This window comes from Henckelia pumila, chromosome 3 (assembly GCF_033568475.1).
Source record: "Henckelia pumila isolate YLH828 chromosome 3, ASM3356847v2, whole genome shotgun sequence".
Taxonomy (NCBI): Eukaryota; Viridiplantae; Streptophyta; class Magnoliopsida; order Lamiales; family Gesneriaceae; genus Henckelia; species Henckelia pumila.
This window is the reverse complement of record NC_133122.1, coordinates 44590206-44608657: the sequence shown is the minus strand read 5'-3', so window position 1 is coordinate 44608657 and position 18452 is coordinate 44590206. Positions and strand designations below refer to the sequence as shown.

At 35.7% G+C, this 18452-nt stretch overlaps 2 protein-coding genes across 4 annotated transcripts; both read left to right on the top strand.

Moving 5' to 3' along the window:
• Positions 1–6332: 6332 nt before the first annotated feature.
• LOC140890991 (uncharacterized) lies at positions 6333–10421 on the top strand. 3 transcript variants are annotated; one of them, XM_073299188.1, is made up of 7 exons: positions 6333–6548; positions 7678–8212; positions 8767–8852; positions 8948–9038; positions 9160–9231; positions 9369–9479; positions 9880–10421. In XM_073299188.1, exons 2-7 carry the CDS (start codon positions 7682–7684, stop codon positions 10165–10167), a joined length of 1179 nt encoding a protein of 392 aa, XP_073155289.1. In that variant the 5' UTR covers positions 6333–6548; positions 7678–7681; the 3' UTR covers positions 10168–10421. The 3 variants fall into 3 exon arrangements, with proteins under 3 accessions (XP_073155289.1, XP_073155290.1, XP_073155291.1); XM_073299189.1 differs by having other exon boundaries at positions 7675–8212; XM_073299190.1 differs by lacking the exon at positions 6333–6548 and adding an exon at positions 6619–6900.
• Positions 10422–16183: 5762 nt separating this feature from the next.
• On the top strand, positions 16184–18086 carry LOC140891784 (uncharacterized). The gene is made up of 2 exons (XM_073300428.1): positions 16184–16934; positions 17683–18086. The coding sequence occupies exons 1-2, from the start codon at positions 16370–16372 to the stop codon at positions 17766–17768; spliced, it is 651 nt and encodes a 216-aa protein (XP_073156529.1). The 5' UTR covers positions 16184–16369; the 3' UTR covers positions 17769–18086.
• The last annotated feature ends 366 nt before the right edge of the window (positions 18087–18452 follow it).

The following is an 18452-nucleotide window of genomic DNA, read 5'->3' as shown; positions in this document are numbered from 1 at the left end:
ACACTAGCAAGAAAACCCTGACATCCATGGCGCAACAGTTTCCTCGCACGAACAAGTGATATCATCTGAGGAATACTGCTAGACTGAGATGCAAAGAAAGTAAACATCTCACCTCCTGCTGGCTTCACTGACACTGTCCTACGTCGGAAATCAATCGAAGCTCCATTAACTGATAGCCAGTCCATACCCAGAATCAAGTCAAACCCAGTCAATGGAAGAACCACTAGATCTGCTCGAATGGAGTGTCCCTGCAGCTCCAATTCCAGATCCCTGATGACACTAGTGGTAGTGATAATCTGTCCGGATGGCATGGTAACATCGTAACCACTGTCTACAACCTCCGGTGAAATGCCTATCCGTCTGATAAAATCTCGGGAGATAAACGAATGCGTGGCTCCTGAATCTAGCAACGCAAACGTGGAGTTGCCTCCAACTAGAATTCTCCCTGCACGCAGAAGATTCCCAACAATTCATACCACTATGCTCCCAAGGTTAAAACACTAAAATCCTTAATTCTAATCACAAAGAAACAAAATTCTTATTCTAGCATGCTGATAATTAAACTCATGTAACAGGCATTCAGATATAATCGCAATTAAACAAAAGAAAAGAATTGAGAAAGTTCTAGGGGTTAGGTATACCGGTGATCAAGGAGGTATCTGGGTCTGCCTCCTCAGCCTGCATCACATAAACTCGCCCACTGACATTCTGCCTCTGCGGGCAGTTGGCAATCTGATGCCCTGGCTCCTTGCAACGATAGCAGACTCCTGCTCCCAATAGACACTGCCCGGAATGCATCTTCTGGCACTTCGGACACACTGGATATCTCCCTGGAGTAGGGGCCCCGCCCCTAGTCTGCTGCTGTGGCTTCCCCTGAGGCCTCTGCTGATTCGGGCCCTTAGATGGCCCTGTAGACTGTTTCTTCGCAGGTGGCTGCGAAGATGGTCGCTGATACCCTGTCTGCACAAACTGCCTCTTACCCTGCTGCTCTCTCTGTATCTCCCTCCGTCCCTCCTCGGAACGCAAGGCCCTGCTGACTGCAGACTCATATGTAAAGACGTCTGCCATACGTACGTCATGCCTGATCTCAGCCCTCAAGCCCTCAACAAACTGTCGCAGCTTCTCCTGCGGACTATCAGCAATCATGGGCACAAAATGACAGCCCCTCTCATACTGGCTCACGTACTTCACCACAGATCTGTCCCCCTGACGGAGACTCATGAACTCTCGGATCATGCGACTGCGCACATCCTCAGTGAAATATTTGGCGTAGAAGATACGCCTGAACTCAGCCCACGTCAGTGTAGGTAGATGGACTCCTCTGACTGCACCCTCCCACCAAAGGGCTGCATCGCCTCGCATCATATACGTAGCACAGCTCACCCTGTCGGCGTCTGTGATCCCCATATAGTCGAAATTGGACTCAAGAGAGCGAATCCATCCCTCAGCCACCAACGGATCGGTGGTCCCCACAAACTCCTTAGGCCCCTTCTTCTGGAACCTCTCTGCGACGTCCTCCTCGTGGGACAGTCTGGGACGGGCAGCCTGCTGCTCCAGCAAGGCAGTAATACCCGCCATCATCGTGGCACTGGCCTGCTCCAGTGCTGTCATGGGGTGCTGCTGAGGTGGCGGTGGAGGTGGAGGTGGATGTGGAGGTCTCCCACGTCGATTCACCTGTCTGGGAGGCATTCTGCACCACCACATATTTATTTACGTAAATCGCCTTGCATAACTAAGTGTTTAAAATTTAAGGCTAACTTAAATTATAGAAATTAAATCATACTATAAACATTTAAAACTTACAGACCGGTAGCGTGGATTTCTGAGCTCGCAAAGCAGTAGTGACCCCTCCAAGGAACCTGGCTCTGATACCAACTGAAACGACCCTAACTCTATAATAAATAAATATGCGGAAATTTTTTTTTTTTTTTATACTACTAAATAAAATATGTACATATATGCCCATACATATATGCACAGGATAAAATATTTAAAATAAATACATGGCTAAATAAATAAACAATTAAATACTTAAGAAAAAATGCATTCTTTAAAATAATTAAACATCTGAGTCAACCCTAGAATTAAAAATATACTGCATAAATAAAATAATTAAAATATGTGCATGCACTAAAACATTTAATAAAATATTTCCATAAACCTCAACCACTAAAAATATAATAAAATGTTTCACATGACATCATGCACGGTGACTCAGAAGCTGTCACGGTCACGGGGCTACTGCAGCGCTGCTCATACGTCCTCACCACCGGTAGGAGTAACCTGCTCCTCTACGTACTCACCTGCACCATATCAGTGTAGTGAGCCTAGAGGCCCAACATGCATACTAACAAGGGTTCAAAATAATTTAAAACAATTTAATACTAATACATACATATACATGAATGAGCATGCTTAAAAATTACATAACATAACTTACTTAAATAAACATAAATACATAATACATAACATACATACTTGAGTTGTTGAGCATTTATTTTCTTAACATCGAATGGTCCTATCCGTAAGTGTGACCCATAGTGCGACTGATCAGTCTAAGAAACCATCGTACGAGGCTGGTGGCGAACCACCCATACATAAATGGCAGAAAACTGCCCATACATAAATGACAGAAACTGCCCATACATAAATGGCCACACTACTTCAATTTCCACCTAAAATATTTTATTTGCTCAACCATAGAAATTAAATCATAGCATAAAAATTGATTTCATGAATGCATGTACTTAAATAAATTGTGTGTCCTTCATATATATTTAATTTAATTTTCTTACTAACATATAAATATTAAAATAACTTAAATGCATAAAAATAATTAAATATATAATCAGGACACATGCAATTTTCTCATGGATGGTCCTGGACTGCTGGTCCTAACACTCAAACCCATTTACTTAAATCTGGCCCATTAACATACTTAAGCCCAATATCTTAAACTTTAAGCCCAAATAATTATTCTAAGCCCAATTAAATTAATAAAGCTCATTAAAATACACTAAGCCCAATAACAACTTAACCTGGCCTAATGGGCCCAAAAACCCAAAGACTGACCCAATAACTTTTATGGGCCCAAAAGCCCATAAAAATTATGGACTAACTTAATTAAAATTTTAAAAATCCAAATAAAATTATTTGGGAGTCCAAATAATTTTATTTTAATTTAATTGACTCAAAAACCCAATAATTCTTAAAATGTTTTAAAAATAAAAAGACTCGAGCCCGGCCCACCAAACCCGGACCCGGACCAACTTAACCCGACCCACTAACTTACTGACCCGACCCGAGCCCCTGACCCGACCCGGAACATGCCAAAACCCTAGCCCGATCCCCCCTTCCCAAAACTGTTCGGCCACAGTGAGCAGCCACCGAAAATCCCGGCGGCCGCCTTGCTCCGACCACCCACCGGCCGGAGGGCCACCCCTAGGACTTAGCTCACATCCAGACCTTTCCAACAAGCCAAGAACCAGCCCAAACCGTCGACTATGGGGTGAGAACGAAGCTCTGCCACCCGGCCCTTCTGCACTGTCGCGCAGACCCGAGCAGCTGCGGGAGAAACGTTCGTTCTCGAAGCTCCGACCACGAAAGACCATGAAACCTTCTGCAAAAACTTAGAAAACTCAAAGGGGGTTCTAACCCAACCGACCTTACCCAAAATAGTGGCCTGAGGAAAAAGATCTCAGCCTTCTTCCCCAGAACCCTAAACCTGCGCGACAGAAGCTTCAGAAAGGAAAGGCTTCGTTTCCTTTCTTCCTTAGCCTCAAGCCCCGACCTGACTCGACCCAAGGTACCTTGATACATGTATCCAACTAAGGAGCAGCAGCCATGATCCATCCATGCAAGAAAACGTGAGTATGAAACCCAAAACAATGCAAGAACAAGGTGCAACATTAAAAATTGAAACTTTCTGAAAAATATTCTTGGAAAATCTGATGAATACACGACCACACATGCATATACTAATATGGAGAAGAAAAGAGAATGAAGAATCATGCCTTTCACCGTAAATATGGATTTAACACGCGTAGGAAGGACTTCAGGACGACGGGGCGACCTTGGGTTGCTTGGAACCTTGAAACCGACCTTCTATGGAGTTTCTAGGATTGAAGATCGATGAAGAAGAAGGTGGGATGAAAGTGACGGCTGATGGGGGAGAAAACAATCGGCTAGAAGGGTTTGGTAGATTAGGGTTGATTTATTTTTGTGTTAAATAGAATATAGGTTAAATAATTAAATAAAAAGGTTTTAAATAATTAATATACAACTTAAACTCTTAATTAAACTTTAGAAATCTGATAACATAAAATAAATCTCGAAATAATAATTTAGGGGAATTTTAAAAATACTAAAAAGTCAATATTTTGGCTAATTTTGGATAAAAATGGACTCCTAAAATTAAATAAAATTAAATACTTAAAATTTTGAGATAATAAAACTCAAAATACTATTTTAGGGCTCTAAAAAGGCTCATAAAATAATTTGGATGAAAAGTTGTCATCTCGTCCGTCCACGGTCCCGTCTACGCGATTAAATAATAAAAATACTAAAAATCATAAAAATCACTAATTATGGGTTAAATGCTTAGAAATAAATTAAATCATGCATATATAATTCACATAATTATTTAACCCATAAATCATAAATTTAATTAATTAAATATCCTAATTATGCAGGCGGATTTATGTAATTAAAAATACCGGGTGTTACAGAATGTGTTGTCATTCTCATTCGGATTTATATTGCGCAAACTTGAATACATATAATAGTATGCAAACCAAACACAACGAAAAACTGCAGGCAAACTCGATCAATTAAGGCTATGAAGTTGAGTTTGATTGTGTAATCATGTTATTTATGGAATGATCATATGAAGAACGACACAATATATAATTTAGTTACAGTAGGGGAAAAATATATAAAATGTAAAATTATATATGGATTTAAAGAGTTGGACTACATATTGTTTAAACTTTAATTATTAGAAAGTAGATATATTTTTCTAGAAACATTGGAAGGTAAGCCAATTGAAGCAAGTGAACCACGCTTTCTAAATCTAATGATTAAATGTTTAGCTCTCTATTTTTTTTAGTAAGTCTAGTTCTCTATTGAAGTCGAATTAAAACTGTAATTATAAGTATATATGTACACACTTTTAAATTTTAAATTTTTAAAAAGACATTTCTGATTTAATTCTTTTTAAAAAAATATGTTTACACGTGTACCGAGCAAAAAAAACAATATTTTTTTTAAAAAAATAGACGATGCCAAGAATTATATCTACAAAATGGTTCAATATGAACCATATTTGCAATGAAAAATAATAATTTTGATATAAAAAAATATACAAAAACTCTTACATGACAGTTTCACAAATCAATTTTGTGAAACAAATATCTTATTTGACTCAACCCAAGAATACTTTTTTTATTTCAAAGTATTAATTTTTATCGTAGACATGATCGGTTAAATTCGTCTCATGCATATAGTTTGTGAGACCGTACATAAAAGACTTGCTCAAAAAACAATGTTTTCTTTTATCAGTTCGATTGGGTAAGAAATTCATCACACATAATTATTTATTTGTGTGTGTGTTTTTTAGAAAAAAACAATCAAACATTGCATTAAATAGCTGATGATTTACTCCATGCTAATTCGTACAGACGAAGACGATGATAAATAATCAAACATTGCATTAAAAATAATAATTTTGATATAAAAAATATACAAAAACTATTACGTAACAGTTTCACAGATCAATTTTGTGAAACAAATATCTTATTTGACTCAATCCAAAAAAAAATATTTTTTTTTATTTCAAAGTATTAATTTTCATTATAGACATGATCAGTTAGATTCGTCTCATGCATATAGTTTCGTGAAACCGTGCATAAAAGACTTAGAGTCCGTTTGGATTTCATAGACTTTTTTTTAAAAAAAATTGATTTTGTAAGCTCTAATTTTGGGTCTTTGAAAAAATTCTAAATTTGACTTAAAAAGTGTTTTTTTAAACACTTATGACCATCTAAACACCTTATAAACTAAAAAACACGTTTTTTTTTTTAAAAATATTTTTCTGATCCAACTTTTGATACCAAACAAGACTTTAATAAAAAAAACAATGTTTTCTTTTTTCAGTTCGATTAAGTAAAAAAATCCGTCTCATATAATTATTTATTTTTGTGTGTGTTTTTTTAGGAAAAAAAAATCAAACATTGCATTAAATAGTCGATGATTTACTCCATCCTAATTCGTACAGACGATGGTAAATAAAGTGAAAGAGGAAAAAATATAAAACAAAAAAGAAAACAAATAAATGAAAAACACTAAAAATGAGCAACAGTCCGACATAAACGGGTTTTCGAGATTGGAGACTTACCAAAGGACTGAAAAAGAAGGGTAAAAACTAGCCAAGAAAAGGAAAATTTTTTGGTTGGCGAGGAAAATAACGAGTTGGGCTCGCATTATTTGTAGGCGGTGTGCTGTTTTTGGGGGAAATTTGTTACCCGGATCGGGAAGAAAGGGGAAAAATTGTAAGATTTTTTTACTGTATTTTTTGGTTAGTTAATTAATTGGTTGTACTTTTGATTTCCCAATCGTTTAATGCATTTGCTTTTGCTGTTTGTTTGGTTCGATCTTTGTGTTTGTCTCGAGCTTTCTTGATTATCTTGTTATACGAGTAAATGGTTTGATAATCTTGTTAATTTGTGCATTTTTTTCTTTGTTTGTTTGGTGAAATGGGGTTGACAGATGAGGGAAATATGCTGGCATTTGCTATTTTCTGTACGATTTCATTGATGGGATTCGATAATATTTGAGTGTGGTGATATCAATAATCTTTGGCTTCCTCAAAGGAAAATAAAAATAAAAATCTTTGGCATTTAGGTGACAAATTTTCTTCGCTTCTCTTTCAATTGATGGATTTAAAAGTCAGGCCTTTACCATTATTTTATTTGAGTTTCAAATGAAATTTTAGCTTTTACATTACATTTATGTGCTCCTAGAGTAGGACGTGTTGGGTTTCTTTCGCTTAAAAGTCTTTCGTTAATTGTCATGAGAAGATGCCCAACTTTTGTTCTTGTTGAAAAAAAAAGGATGGTTAGCTATTTATTTCTGATCGTTCTAATGTATTTATTTTGGTTAAAGGGAAAACTTTTTTTTTTTTTTTCTTTTTTAGTGATTTCATTTTTGTTTTAAGGAAAACTTGTTCTTCCTTTTTTAATGATTTCATTTCTTTCAGGTTTTGTTATTGCCTTTTGAAATATTTGTAGAGAAGATCTATTGTTCTTTTAAATATTTTTCAACGTATTCTGAGTCAAGAATATGTAAGCTTTGAATTCCAAGGCAATTATAGTTTATCTAGCTTTGTGATTTTTTCTGTGTTTCATATTTAATATATATATTGATTATTGCGACGTTGGCACACACCTAGACAACCACTACTGGCAAATATTGTTGATTCATGGTTTACATTATTTTTTTTCAGAAGTGCTTAAGTCACACAAATTCCTATAACACAACCATCTAATATTTCAAGACTATTTTCCAATGACCTTGAGCTTAGTTTATGTCCTTGCAGTACCAAAAAACTCGCATCTTAAATTGGAACATTATTATGAAATCTGAAAATGGACATCACTTTGATTTTTTGTTTTCAAGCAGGCAAATGGGGAGAGATGTTGCAGGCTTACGAGTAGGCAGTAAGCCCAATGCTATCAATGTGAAACCGAATGGTACCATTCATGTTTCACCCAAAGCCTTACCAGAAAGTGTTGAAACCAAGGATAGTGAGCCAGAGGGTCATGCTGCAAAAGACGACCTTCCAGAGAAAGTTGTGAAGGCCGAGACTCAGAAATTAAGTAATGAAAAATCAAGTTCACCAATAAAACCTGCATCAGGTTCAGTTGTTAATGAGACAAACCATACAAATTCTTTTGAGCCTATGACCCCTGGTGTGGAGGGTGAAACCAGTGATTCGGGTGCAAAATGTTCTCCAAAGTGTGAAACCAGTGATTCGGGTGCAAAATGTTCTCCAAAGTGTGAAACCAGTGATTCGGGTGCAAAATGTTCTCCAAAGTGTGAAACCAGTGATTCGGGTGCAAAATGTTCTCCAAAGTGTGAAACCAGTGATTCGGTTGCAAAATGTTCGCCAAAGTCTAGCGACTTGGTATCTCCCGGAACTGGTACAAATTCACAGGTTAGTGCTTTTATATGTACCTTGTACTTGTATCTCTTCCCTGTTCTTAAGACATTGACGAGCTTGCAAATTTTGTATGCTAGTCACCAAGGATACACATTTCATGCCCACATATGACATATTCAAAATTTGTGCAAAAAGATTTTGTGAATGAATAAAATTATTTGTCAAATGCATTAAATTTGCGGTTTTGATCTCATGTATGTATTTATGGCAGTAGATGATTGTCATGTTAAAATGGCCATTATAATGGTTTCTTGTTGATATAGTATGCATTCACTTCATCTAACACTTACTTTTTATGAAGTGAAATGAATTTTTTTGGAGAAGCCTTTTCACTTTTTATATCAGGCATAGGTTTGCTGTTGTTATCAGTGCTAAATTTAAATTACTTCATCAATTTATTGCGTGGTAATTGGTATGCTCTACACTTCTTGAGAGAGAGATGCCTCATGTTGAAAGTTTTAGAACTTAACATAAGTCTAAGATAGATAAAGATACTTGGTAGCATAGGAATTTGCATTTGGTTCTGATGTTGAACATTTTTGTTCCAGCTCAATTCCCCGTTTACTCCAAGGCATCGACAACCTCATGACAAAAAATACCTCGATGACGATGACAATTGCTCCTTGGCTTCCTCGTATATTTGATTTCTTTTCCTCGTTCTTTTCGTTGCCATCAAATATCTCTCTTTTGCTGTGTTATGGTAAAGTAAAATTTCCTTAATTTTTGTAGCACTGCAACATCCCGAACAAATAAATTCCAAGTCACGGTGCCAGTGGGCCCATTGTTTGTATGTGGGGACCGTTTAGAGAGGCGCAAGGAGGTACTTCTGATTGAGTGCTGCAGGATTTAAAATTTCGTTCTGTCATTTGTTCTCATTTATGTTTTCTGTCCTTTTAGAAAAAAAAAGAATTTCTTATATTTTTCTTCACCCCTCTTTAAAGTTTTACTCTAAGTTGGATGAAAAGCATAAAGCTTTGGAACAAGAGAGAGTTGAATATGAAGCTAGAACCAGGGTATGGCTTTATGATTTAGTTTATTTTTAATCTTTTTGCTTTATTATTATTTACTAGGCTTTTCTTTCTAGCCACAACCCACGATCCATTCCGTTTTCAAACTTTAGTTGTCACTCTCTATCTTGATCTGTAAGTAGGATGAAGAACAAGAGGCTATAAAGCAGCTAAGGAAGAGCATGACATACAAGGCAAATCCAATTCCTAATTTTTATCGCGAAGGGCCTCCCCTGAAAGTTGAGCTTAAAAAGGTGCCAAGAAAAATCAATTTTATTTTGTGGTTGGGATGAAGTGGCATGCATGCATGTGGGCATGTGATATTTATGATTCTGTATTGATCATATTCCCTTCTTGCTCATGGGATCTGACACCATATCTAGACCTCCTTTTCTCGTATGATTCTTTTATCTTCATGATTTCATCTACACAATGAATATCTATCTTAAAAGTCTATAATAGAGCACTTATGCAGATTACATACATCATAATTTCTAAGCACTTCTACTAATACCCTTTCTCATAAAATCCGTCAAAACCTTCTGGTATGAGCCCAAGGAAAAAAGTGAAGGCCTCATCATATTTCCCATATTCAGATACTCTCAATTTCCTTATCGTCTTTCCTACTCACCGTGAAATATTTTATTAATGCAGGTGCCTTTGACGCGTCCCAAGTCCCCAAATCTGACCCGTAGAAAGAGCTATGGTGATGAAGCCAGATCATCTTCAGCGGAAAAAGGACTTCGTGGACAAGCAATTCGTCACAGTGTAGGCATTTACGGAGAAGGTAAATGCTCTCCCTTTACTCCTAAAAGCAAGGATGGGATCAGTGCACGTAAATCAAATGGAACCAGCAAATTCAAGGATCACCCCCAGCAACTGAAGGAGACAGCAGAAAATCCTCCTCTCAAGGAGCTGGGAAGCACAGAAACAGCCTGTTGAATCGTAATTCTCTTCAGTAGGCTTAGCTTTTACTTTTCTTGATGATTCATAAAAAAAAATTGTTGGTGGAGAAGACAACTCTCCTGCCAATGGCCATAGTGACTTGTCCAAATTTATGTCTAAATTGTGTTGTGTATATTTCATGTAATTTATGATGTTTTCATGTTTTGAATACAATGACTGTTTTTTCAATTGGACACTCTTGTAATGACTCTTGTTATTGCGTACAAGGGTTGCTTTTTGAGACATTTTTGCTTTGATAGGCTCTTATCTGGATTTAAATTTGGTTGAATTGTTATTTTGTTATATCACTCGAATATCATAACAATGTATCTCATCTAAGGGTGCGTTTAGTTGGTGTGATGGTATAAACGAGGGATTGATAACTCGATTGATATAAATGGGATAATTTAAATAATATTTGTAGAAAGATGTGTTTGGTGTGAATGATTATTAATATGTGTTAGTGTGTATGGTGTTTGTTTATGTGATAAAGTGAAGAGATAGATATATATTATATTTCACTACCCAAAATGCCCCTTTGTCATTAACTTTTTCTCCTCTATATTAAAATGGAAAATGAAAATAAAGGCCCAAAAATTAATTCCCTTTCGATGGAGACCCTTCAAGCATATTGGAAGATAAACTCATCTCTTTGAGAGATACAAGCGAACCGATTTCAGACAGTCGCCCTTTGAAGAGATTCCACGACAAATCAAGAATTCCCAAGTGTTAGGTGGGTGTATTCAATCCAGAATTTTAACGACTTTTAATGACATTTTAAAATGATAAACTTTTGTGGAGTTGATGGATTTTTATTGACTTTTATAGAATCTCACGGATTTACAAACAGATTTCCATGGATTATTTGTAGACTTTTGCAGGACTTTTATAGAGATTTGTAAACTTTTTATACAATTACATGAATTTGTATCTTTAATATATCTTATTATTTTTCTTTTTTCTTTGAAGTAATTATTATTTGACATAAATAATAATTTTATTTGAAATATTTTTTTAATTTATTGATGAAAATGGATTTCATTTATTTTAAATATATATATATATATATATGAATGTAACAAAATTAAAAACTTAAAAATTTGCGATTGTGTAAAGTTAATTTTTTTAAAAAAACATATGATAACTTATAAATTATTTTATCAATTATATCATAATTTTTTTTTTTGTCAATTCTAGTTTTTATCATGTATGTTATCCGCTATTCAAATATTTGAATTAAATTAAATCATGTTATAATTTTTTGAATCATATATTATTATCATTAAATATTATAATTATTGGTATTAATCATAAATTAAAAAGCACAAAATATTTCAAAAATTTCAAATTTTTGAATAATATTTTTTATTTTGATTTTAAACTATCCCAAAATTTTTTGAATAATATATATTTTTTATTTTAAACTATCCTAAAATATTTTGAATAATATTTTATTTTTATTTTAGGAAAAGAACGAAAAAATACATTGATATATATATATATATATATATATATATATAAATTCATTTTGAATATGGGAGAGAGTGAGATAGAGAGGAGTGAGGAGATGTGAGAAATAGAGAGAAATTATGAGTTTTATAATTTTAGAAATCCATCCAAATTTTTGGGTTAGACCAAAGACATTTTTTTACAAATTATAGTTGTACCTTAAGCATTAATGTTTGTATGTCCATGATTTTCATGGAGTTATTAAAAGTTCATTGACATTTTGAATAACAATAAACTTTTGTAGAGTTTTTAAAAGTCAAAGTTGAATACCACTTGACTTTTAAAACTCTAAAAAAGTCTATTTTGAATACCACTAGATTTGTATAGAGTATATAAAAGTCATGATTGAATATCACCAGATTTCTAAAATCCAAAAAAGTCATTAATTCTCCACATTGAATACACCCCCCCCTTAGAGATTGAAAAGAGTCAGTAGTATCTTTAATTTCCTCTCAATGACTTTTGGCTTAGATTAAGTTCTATCACTCTGTTCTCTCTCAAATCGCACCCTACACCACACCATTTGTAGACACGAACACCAAAATCAGCTGTCCAACCCTCCAACACATGCTCCGGATCATCGGTCACCCCCGCCGGAAATTTAGATGAGAGCGGCCTGATCTCACAAAATTCCTCCAGATGTGTCGATTTTTGCAACCTCTGCATGAGTTTTCTTCAGGAAAGGACACAAAGTAGAGCCTGTAAAGTACCAAGGATGGGTTGATTCAAGCAGATCAACACTTCCAATCTACACGTTCAAGATAAAGAGTTTGGACAAGAGCCCCAATTGGGGGTATTTACGGAAAGTGTGAGAATGATAAAAAGAGAGATTGTTAATACATGGGTCAGCCAATAGTTTATTTAACTCACCTTAAACCAACTCAATCCTGTGTAGGCTACATTAGGTAGGTTTATTTAAATTGTAACCAAACGTTGGATAACACCAGTTAAAAACCCACAATCCAAGCTAATCTAAGGTAACAAACACAACCTTAGACTTAACTAGTCCAATAGCTAATGGGGATTCAAGTCTATACTTTTGTCCATCGTTAGCCTACTGATATCGAGAGCTCACAACTTGAGCATAACTTCGCTATGAGTCCAATAGCTCCTTCCTTGCTAGTGCTTCGCTAGTGTTCCAATCATCGATAATATCGCTACAAACACTTAATATAAGCTGAATAGCTCGAGAACTCTCTGATTTTGCATCATAAATGAGGATTTTCACTCATATTTATAGACTAGATTCGGAAGATCCGAACTAAGTATGTGTTGCCTGCTGTTTCAGTGATTCGATATGTTTCTAGACACTTGAGTTCGGAATATATGAATTGGCTTTGGAAGATCCGAACTGTTACGTGCCAACTAAGGTAAAATTGACGCATCACGAGTCTCCGTGGCTCTCTGGGTTCTGAAGATTCGATCTGGTTTATTTTTTCCGAACCAGTTCGGTTGGTTTCGAATTGTTTCAAGTCTTCCTTATTTTTGACCTATTATGCTTAAGTTATGACTTTTTAAGCATGTTTTATTATTTAAACTTGTAAAATAGAAGGAGAGTCACTACATTATCTATCATATATAATTTTTGTCCATCATACATAAATTATTAAAAATAAATTCAATAATAACTATAATATATAATTTTAATTTTGTTTAAAAAAAATTAGTGGGCTCCCAGCCTGTCCTGCCCCCATCTGCCCAAACGGGTTGACATGTTTCGGCCGTGAAAACACAATCCAACCCTCTCTTTTTTAATTGCGCGACGAATTGATCCAACAGATCAAACCTGAATCGAAGACTCTATGCAGAACTCCATATATGCATATATATGCATCCTCCCTAAGTAAACGGGTCTAGAAATTCGAGAGGGCTGGAAAAATACGTACATTGATGCATCGATATTGATTATCGACACGAATATGGTGTGATATGGTATGTTTGGTATCAATGTAATTTGTTCAAAAATTTGTGACCCGCCATTGTATTAATGCTTTTAATGTGTGTTTTAGTGCATATATAATATACTTCTGGATGTAAATAAATTCAACATTCTAAATGATTTTTTGGGTAAGTAAATCTTCGATTATACATTATACTTATAGCACGTATACTGTATATGTATATGTATATGTAGTACCGCGTAAATGTATGCTACTACAGTCTACATATCATATATTATATACCCAACAAAACCTTGCACGCACTCATTTCTCCGCCATCGAAGTCCAACACCAGCTCGGTGTCTCGCAGCAAACCCATTTCTTCCGATCATCTTCTCGATCAGATTTAACAATCTTTCCGATGAGGATTCGTGGCGCGAAGCAAATCCCAGCTGCAGATTGCTCGGCTCTTTCTCGATCTACATCGTCATGGTCTTCTTCTTCTTCATCTTCATCATCATCATCGATTACGGCCACCCATTCTTTAGCTTCATCTCAGGATTCGTCAAATTCTTCGCCATTTTCACTGATGACTGCTTCTTCGCGCTGTCCGGGTCTCGATCTGCTGGTTAAGGCCATCCACCAGATCACCGCCGGATCCGTCGTGGGCGTTCCTTATATTCAGCGACGCGTCACTATCCGGCGGCGGAGGAGGAGAATGAGTAGTTTAGATGGGTTCATTCATGCTGGGATTGTGGGGGAAAAGGGCCTTCAGGATGAGAAGAAAACCTGGACTAGCACTAAGAAGACGAACAAGAAGAAGATCGGGCGGAGGACTGTTTACCAAATGGGTATGCAAATTTCTTGATTTTTTTATCTGTTGTAATGTAATATTTGGGAGGTGAAATTTTTGGATCTTAGATTATGTGATCTAATGCTTTAGATCGGTAATAGATGTATGCTTTTTCTTACTGTTGTTCTGGATGGGTCCTTCGACTTCATTTTGTATTGGATTTTATATAAGATCGGTTAAATTTGAAGAAAAAATATAAACTTGATGTATTCTTGTTCCTGGATTGTGTGTTTCTTTAGCAACATATGCTCTATAAAGCTAATTGAGTTGTATAATTCTAAGTTAACATTCACAAAAACTGTATCATCTTTGTAAACCTGTTCCTTTTCTTCTTTCTCCGCCTTTGAGTTTTTCAGGTTTACTGGGATTGTTTTCGTTGGAAGAAATTATTTGACTAGTAGAAATATGAACAAAATTTTGGTGGTGTTGAAATGGGTTTGGAAGAAGTTTGTTGATTTTTGATTTCTTTCTCCAAGAAAGTGGATTTTTTCTTCGGATCTAAGATGATTTTCTTCAACTGGGAAGATAGTCTTGCCAAGGATCGTGTTATTTTCGTGTATTTTGCTTCAACTGATCATCAATCAGCAGCTCTTTGCATAAAGTTTGAATTTTGGAACTTGGATCATGAGTATGCATCATTGTGATGGATATATAAATGGTGCTGAAATCTGAATCGAGTTTGGGTTGGAAAAACTGAGATTTTATTCTATAATCCTTGAAACTCCTGCTGCATTGAGTTTGTGCTCCATTTCATTATTCTGAGCTGAAGGTTCATCAGACTTTTGAGTTTTGAGTTTATTTACCTGTCTTGTACATTCTGGGTTCTACATTCTTATTCATTATGAAAATAGGATGTCCCACCGCGAACAAAAAATCCCAGCTCCGTCCCCTGTATTCCCAGACGTGGCTCCATGAGCACTCAATGCAGCTAATGATACTCTGTTTTCTGATTCCTTCGTCTGGCCAAACAGTTGCATGTAGTTCTTCTTCGACTACAACTTTCTACTACTCAGCTCTTTCGAGTATCTTAGTCAGCTCCTCATCACTCCACCGGTCTTCGGTTGTATAGTTATGTGTATATGTTTGCATATATATAGATGTACTTAGGATCGTTTACCGGTTCATCGTGTTTCATTGCTGTCACTCTGCAATCATCTATACTCAGAGCGAATTTCTAATGCTACCGTCGATTGCTCGCGAAAGACGTGGGATTTCAAGGTGTCTACACCGTGAGGACCATGCATGAGCAAGGCAAAATAAAGAAAAAATTGGAAATACACTATCCTGCTAAGCACTTTGATGATCTCGTTGGTTACAACGAAACGATGGAACGAAGAAAAGGATTACCATCGGATCACTCCCTTGATGTTCCCACTCAAAATCCTATTGAAGTCATTGAGAATTCGATATAAAGTGGTAAGCACGGGAAAATATTCAATTGATTATTCGATGGCCATACAAACTAACAACGAATTTCGTTATAATAACACACTTAAGACATTATCTCACTTAGTGGTATCAACAAAGAATTTCATTATTTTAAACCCCAAAAAAAAAAAAAATCATAAACAATTGAAATTGAATGGTTGTGTAGAAGTTAATTATTTAATATAATAGCAAATAGTAATCCAAAGTAGAATAAGATGAGAGAGAATTTGTTAACAATGAAAGGTGAAGCTAAATTAGAGAAGCTCCACAATCAAAGGGCCTCCTCTCCCATTAAAGCTCTCTCAAATCATAATTTCGTCAACTAGTTGTGACGTTTTTATTATTCACCACAATACCAATAAATTTACTTGAAAAAATATTAAAAGAGAGAAATCTCCATATCCTTGAGATTTGGTGAAGACAATCGCTTTGATATCCGTTCGCCACCGCGCGGTGGCACGAGGAGGTTCGCCACCCTCCTCGCCGCGTACTCGAGGCTGTCAAAACTCCCATTGTTCCACCATATCGCATGTGCATGTACTTTTTTAGTTTAGAATCAAAGTCGATGGAACAGCCGAAAAATAATTCATCAAATAATGAGAATGTCATCGATTCTTCGTCGTCGTCATCGTTATCCTCGTCTTGCGACGAAAGCGAGGATTTGCAACGTTTAGAGCACGCGCCGCCCTTCTGGAGGACGAAGAAACGGCTATCGAAACAACTCTCGATGTGCGAAATACCACGTGACATGGCGTGGGAGAGGCGCCGTCGTCAATTCCTGAGCCAAGAGAGGCGTCGGAACGGGATAAATAACGACGAGGTGATCACGGATGAGGACATGAATGAATTGAAGGGTTGCATAGAATTAGGGTTTGGATTCAATGAAGAAGATGGGCAGAGGCTATGTCCCACTATTCCCGCATTGGACCTCTACTTTGCTGTGAACCGCCAGTTTTCTAGTACTAGTCCCATCTCAAGCCCAGCTAGCAGTATTAGTGGCTCCACCTCGTCCTCGGCGACGTCCCTCGGTGCCCGATCATCGTCGTTCGGGAGCCGGACGAGCTTTTCCGATTCATGGAGGATTTGTAGTCCTGGTATGTTCCAATTTATTTAGTTGTTTCACCTTAAAACATATCATTTGATGTTACCTTAGACACTGTTTGGTATGAAGGATAACACATTGATTGATTAATAATCATTGTTTTAACCAATATTTGGCTCAAGTTCTTCAAAGAATTAGTATCATGTACCATTGTCTAATCCAATTATATTGATTTAAAATCCTTAACCATTGTCTAATCCAATTATATTGATTTAAAATCCTTATATTATTAATCCATCGTTATCTAATCTATGAACCAAATAGTGTCTTAAGAGATCCAACATTTTTTTTCCATCACTATTTACCTTATCATGAACTTCGCCCATATACTACATCCTTTGTGATTGATCTGAATAACAGACAAACTCAGGGGTGTAATTCGGTTTGGGCGGTTTGAGAGGTTATTAAAAAATATTTGATCACCCACCCTTGCCGTCCAAGATATATATGATATAGCTTAGTTTATATATATTTAGCTAAACCGTGAGACGATCTCACAAATTTTCTATCCGACTTGAGCCATGAAAAAATATATGTTACTTGTTATGATAAAATATTTATTAGACATGGATACTCGTTTCACTGGAGACCTAATCGTGACATTTTATGAGATGTGGAGTATAGAAAAAGAAAATCCTAATTTTGAATGGTTAAAGAGAAATTAATTTAACATTATCATAAAAAACTTATTTTAGTGTAGATACGTACTTGATAATGTAATATGCATGTACGTGGTGCAGGTGACGATCCTCAACAAGTAAAGACAAAGTTGAGGCATTGGGCACAAGCTGTGGCTTGTTCTCTCATGCAATCCCCTCCCTCTTGAAGTCTTGCTGGCTACAAATATTATGTATGGATTGTTTGTACAAAGAAATTCAAGAGGGTGATGCTTAATGCTTATCAATTTTTCATATTCATTGCAACCATTGTTTTAAATATACACATGCAGCCTCTCACCAAATCTAAGTACTCTGTTCGTTTTGTATTTTTTTTACGGTTTTGATCGATTTTCCGACATGACGTTAATATAGAATTGACATACCTTGATGTCGAGTGTCGACTTGGTGCTCATGTTAAAATATCACATCAACGTACACTAGAATTGTCAAATTTTGAATATATAGAACTAAGACATATTTTTTTATGATGTGTAATCTCATGTCCTCTGCCTTTCGATACTTATTGGATAGATTCCGAGTTAATCTATCTATTATCTATTACTTTACTCTATCTAAAAGTGTAAATAAAAAGATAAAGTTTATCATTGTGAAATAACAATTTTATCCTTTTATTTACACTGTAAGTAAAACCATATAAAAACATATATAGAGATATAAAAGTAAAAACAACATTTTAGTTAGGGCATAAAAGTAAATTAATATTTATATTATATGTAAATATTTAATATTTATTATCTATATCATCAATTATAAAAATTTAAATCAATGTCAAAGTTTTTTATTGTGTATTTTCAACTTTATCCTTGGTTTGTACACACGTGATAAAATCT

Excerpts from the sequence above, each read along its gene's own strand:
- LOC140891784 (XM_073300428.1), top strand. The coding sequence starts at position 16,370 with ATGTGCATGTACTTTTTTAGTTTAGAATCAAAGTCGATGGAACAGCCG. Across the intron at positions 16,935-17,682 it reads ATGGAGGATTTGTAGTCCTG|GTGACGATCCTCAACAAGTA; the intron begins GTATGTTCCAAT and ends TACGTGGTGCAG.
- LOC140890991 (XM_073299188.1), top strand. The coding sequence starts at position 7,682 with ATGGGGAGAGATGTTGCAGGCTTACGAGTAGGCAGTAAGCCCAATGCT. Across the intron at positions 9,232-9,368 it reads AATATGAAGCTAGAACCAGG|GATGAAGAACAAGAGGCTAT; the intron begins GTATGGCTTTAT and ends ATCTGTAAGTAG. Across the intron at positions 9,480-9,879 it reads TGAAAGTTGAGCTTAAAAAG|GTGCCTTTGACGCGTCCCAA; the intron begins GTGCCAAGAAAA and ends TTATTAATGCAG.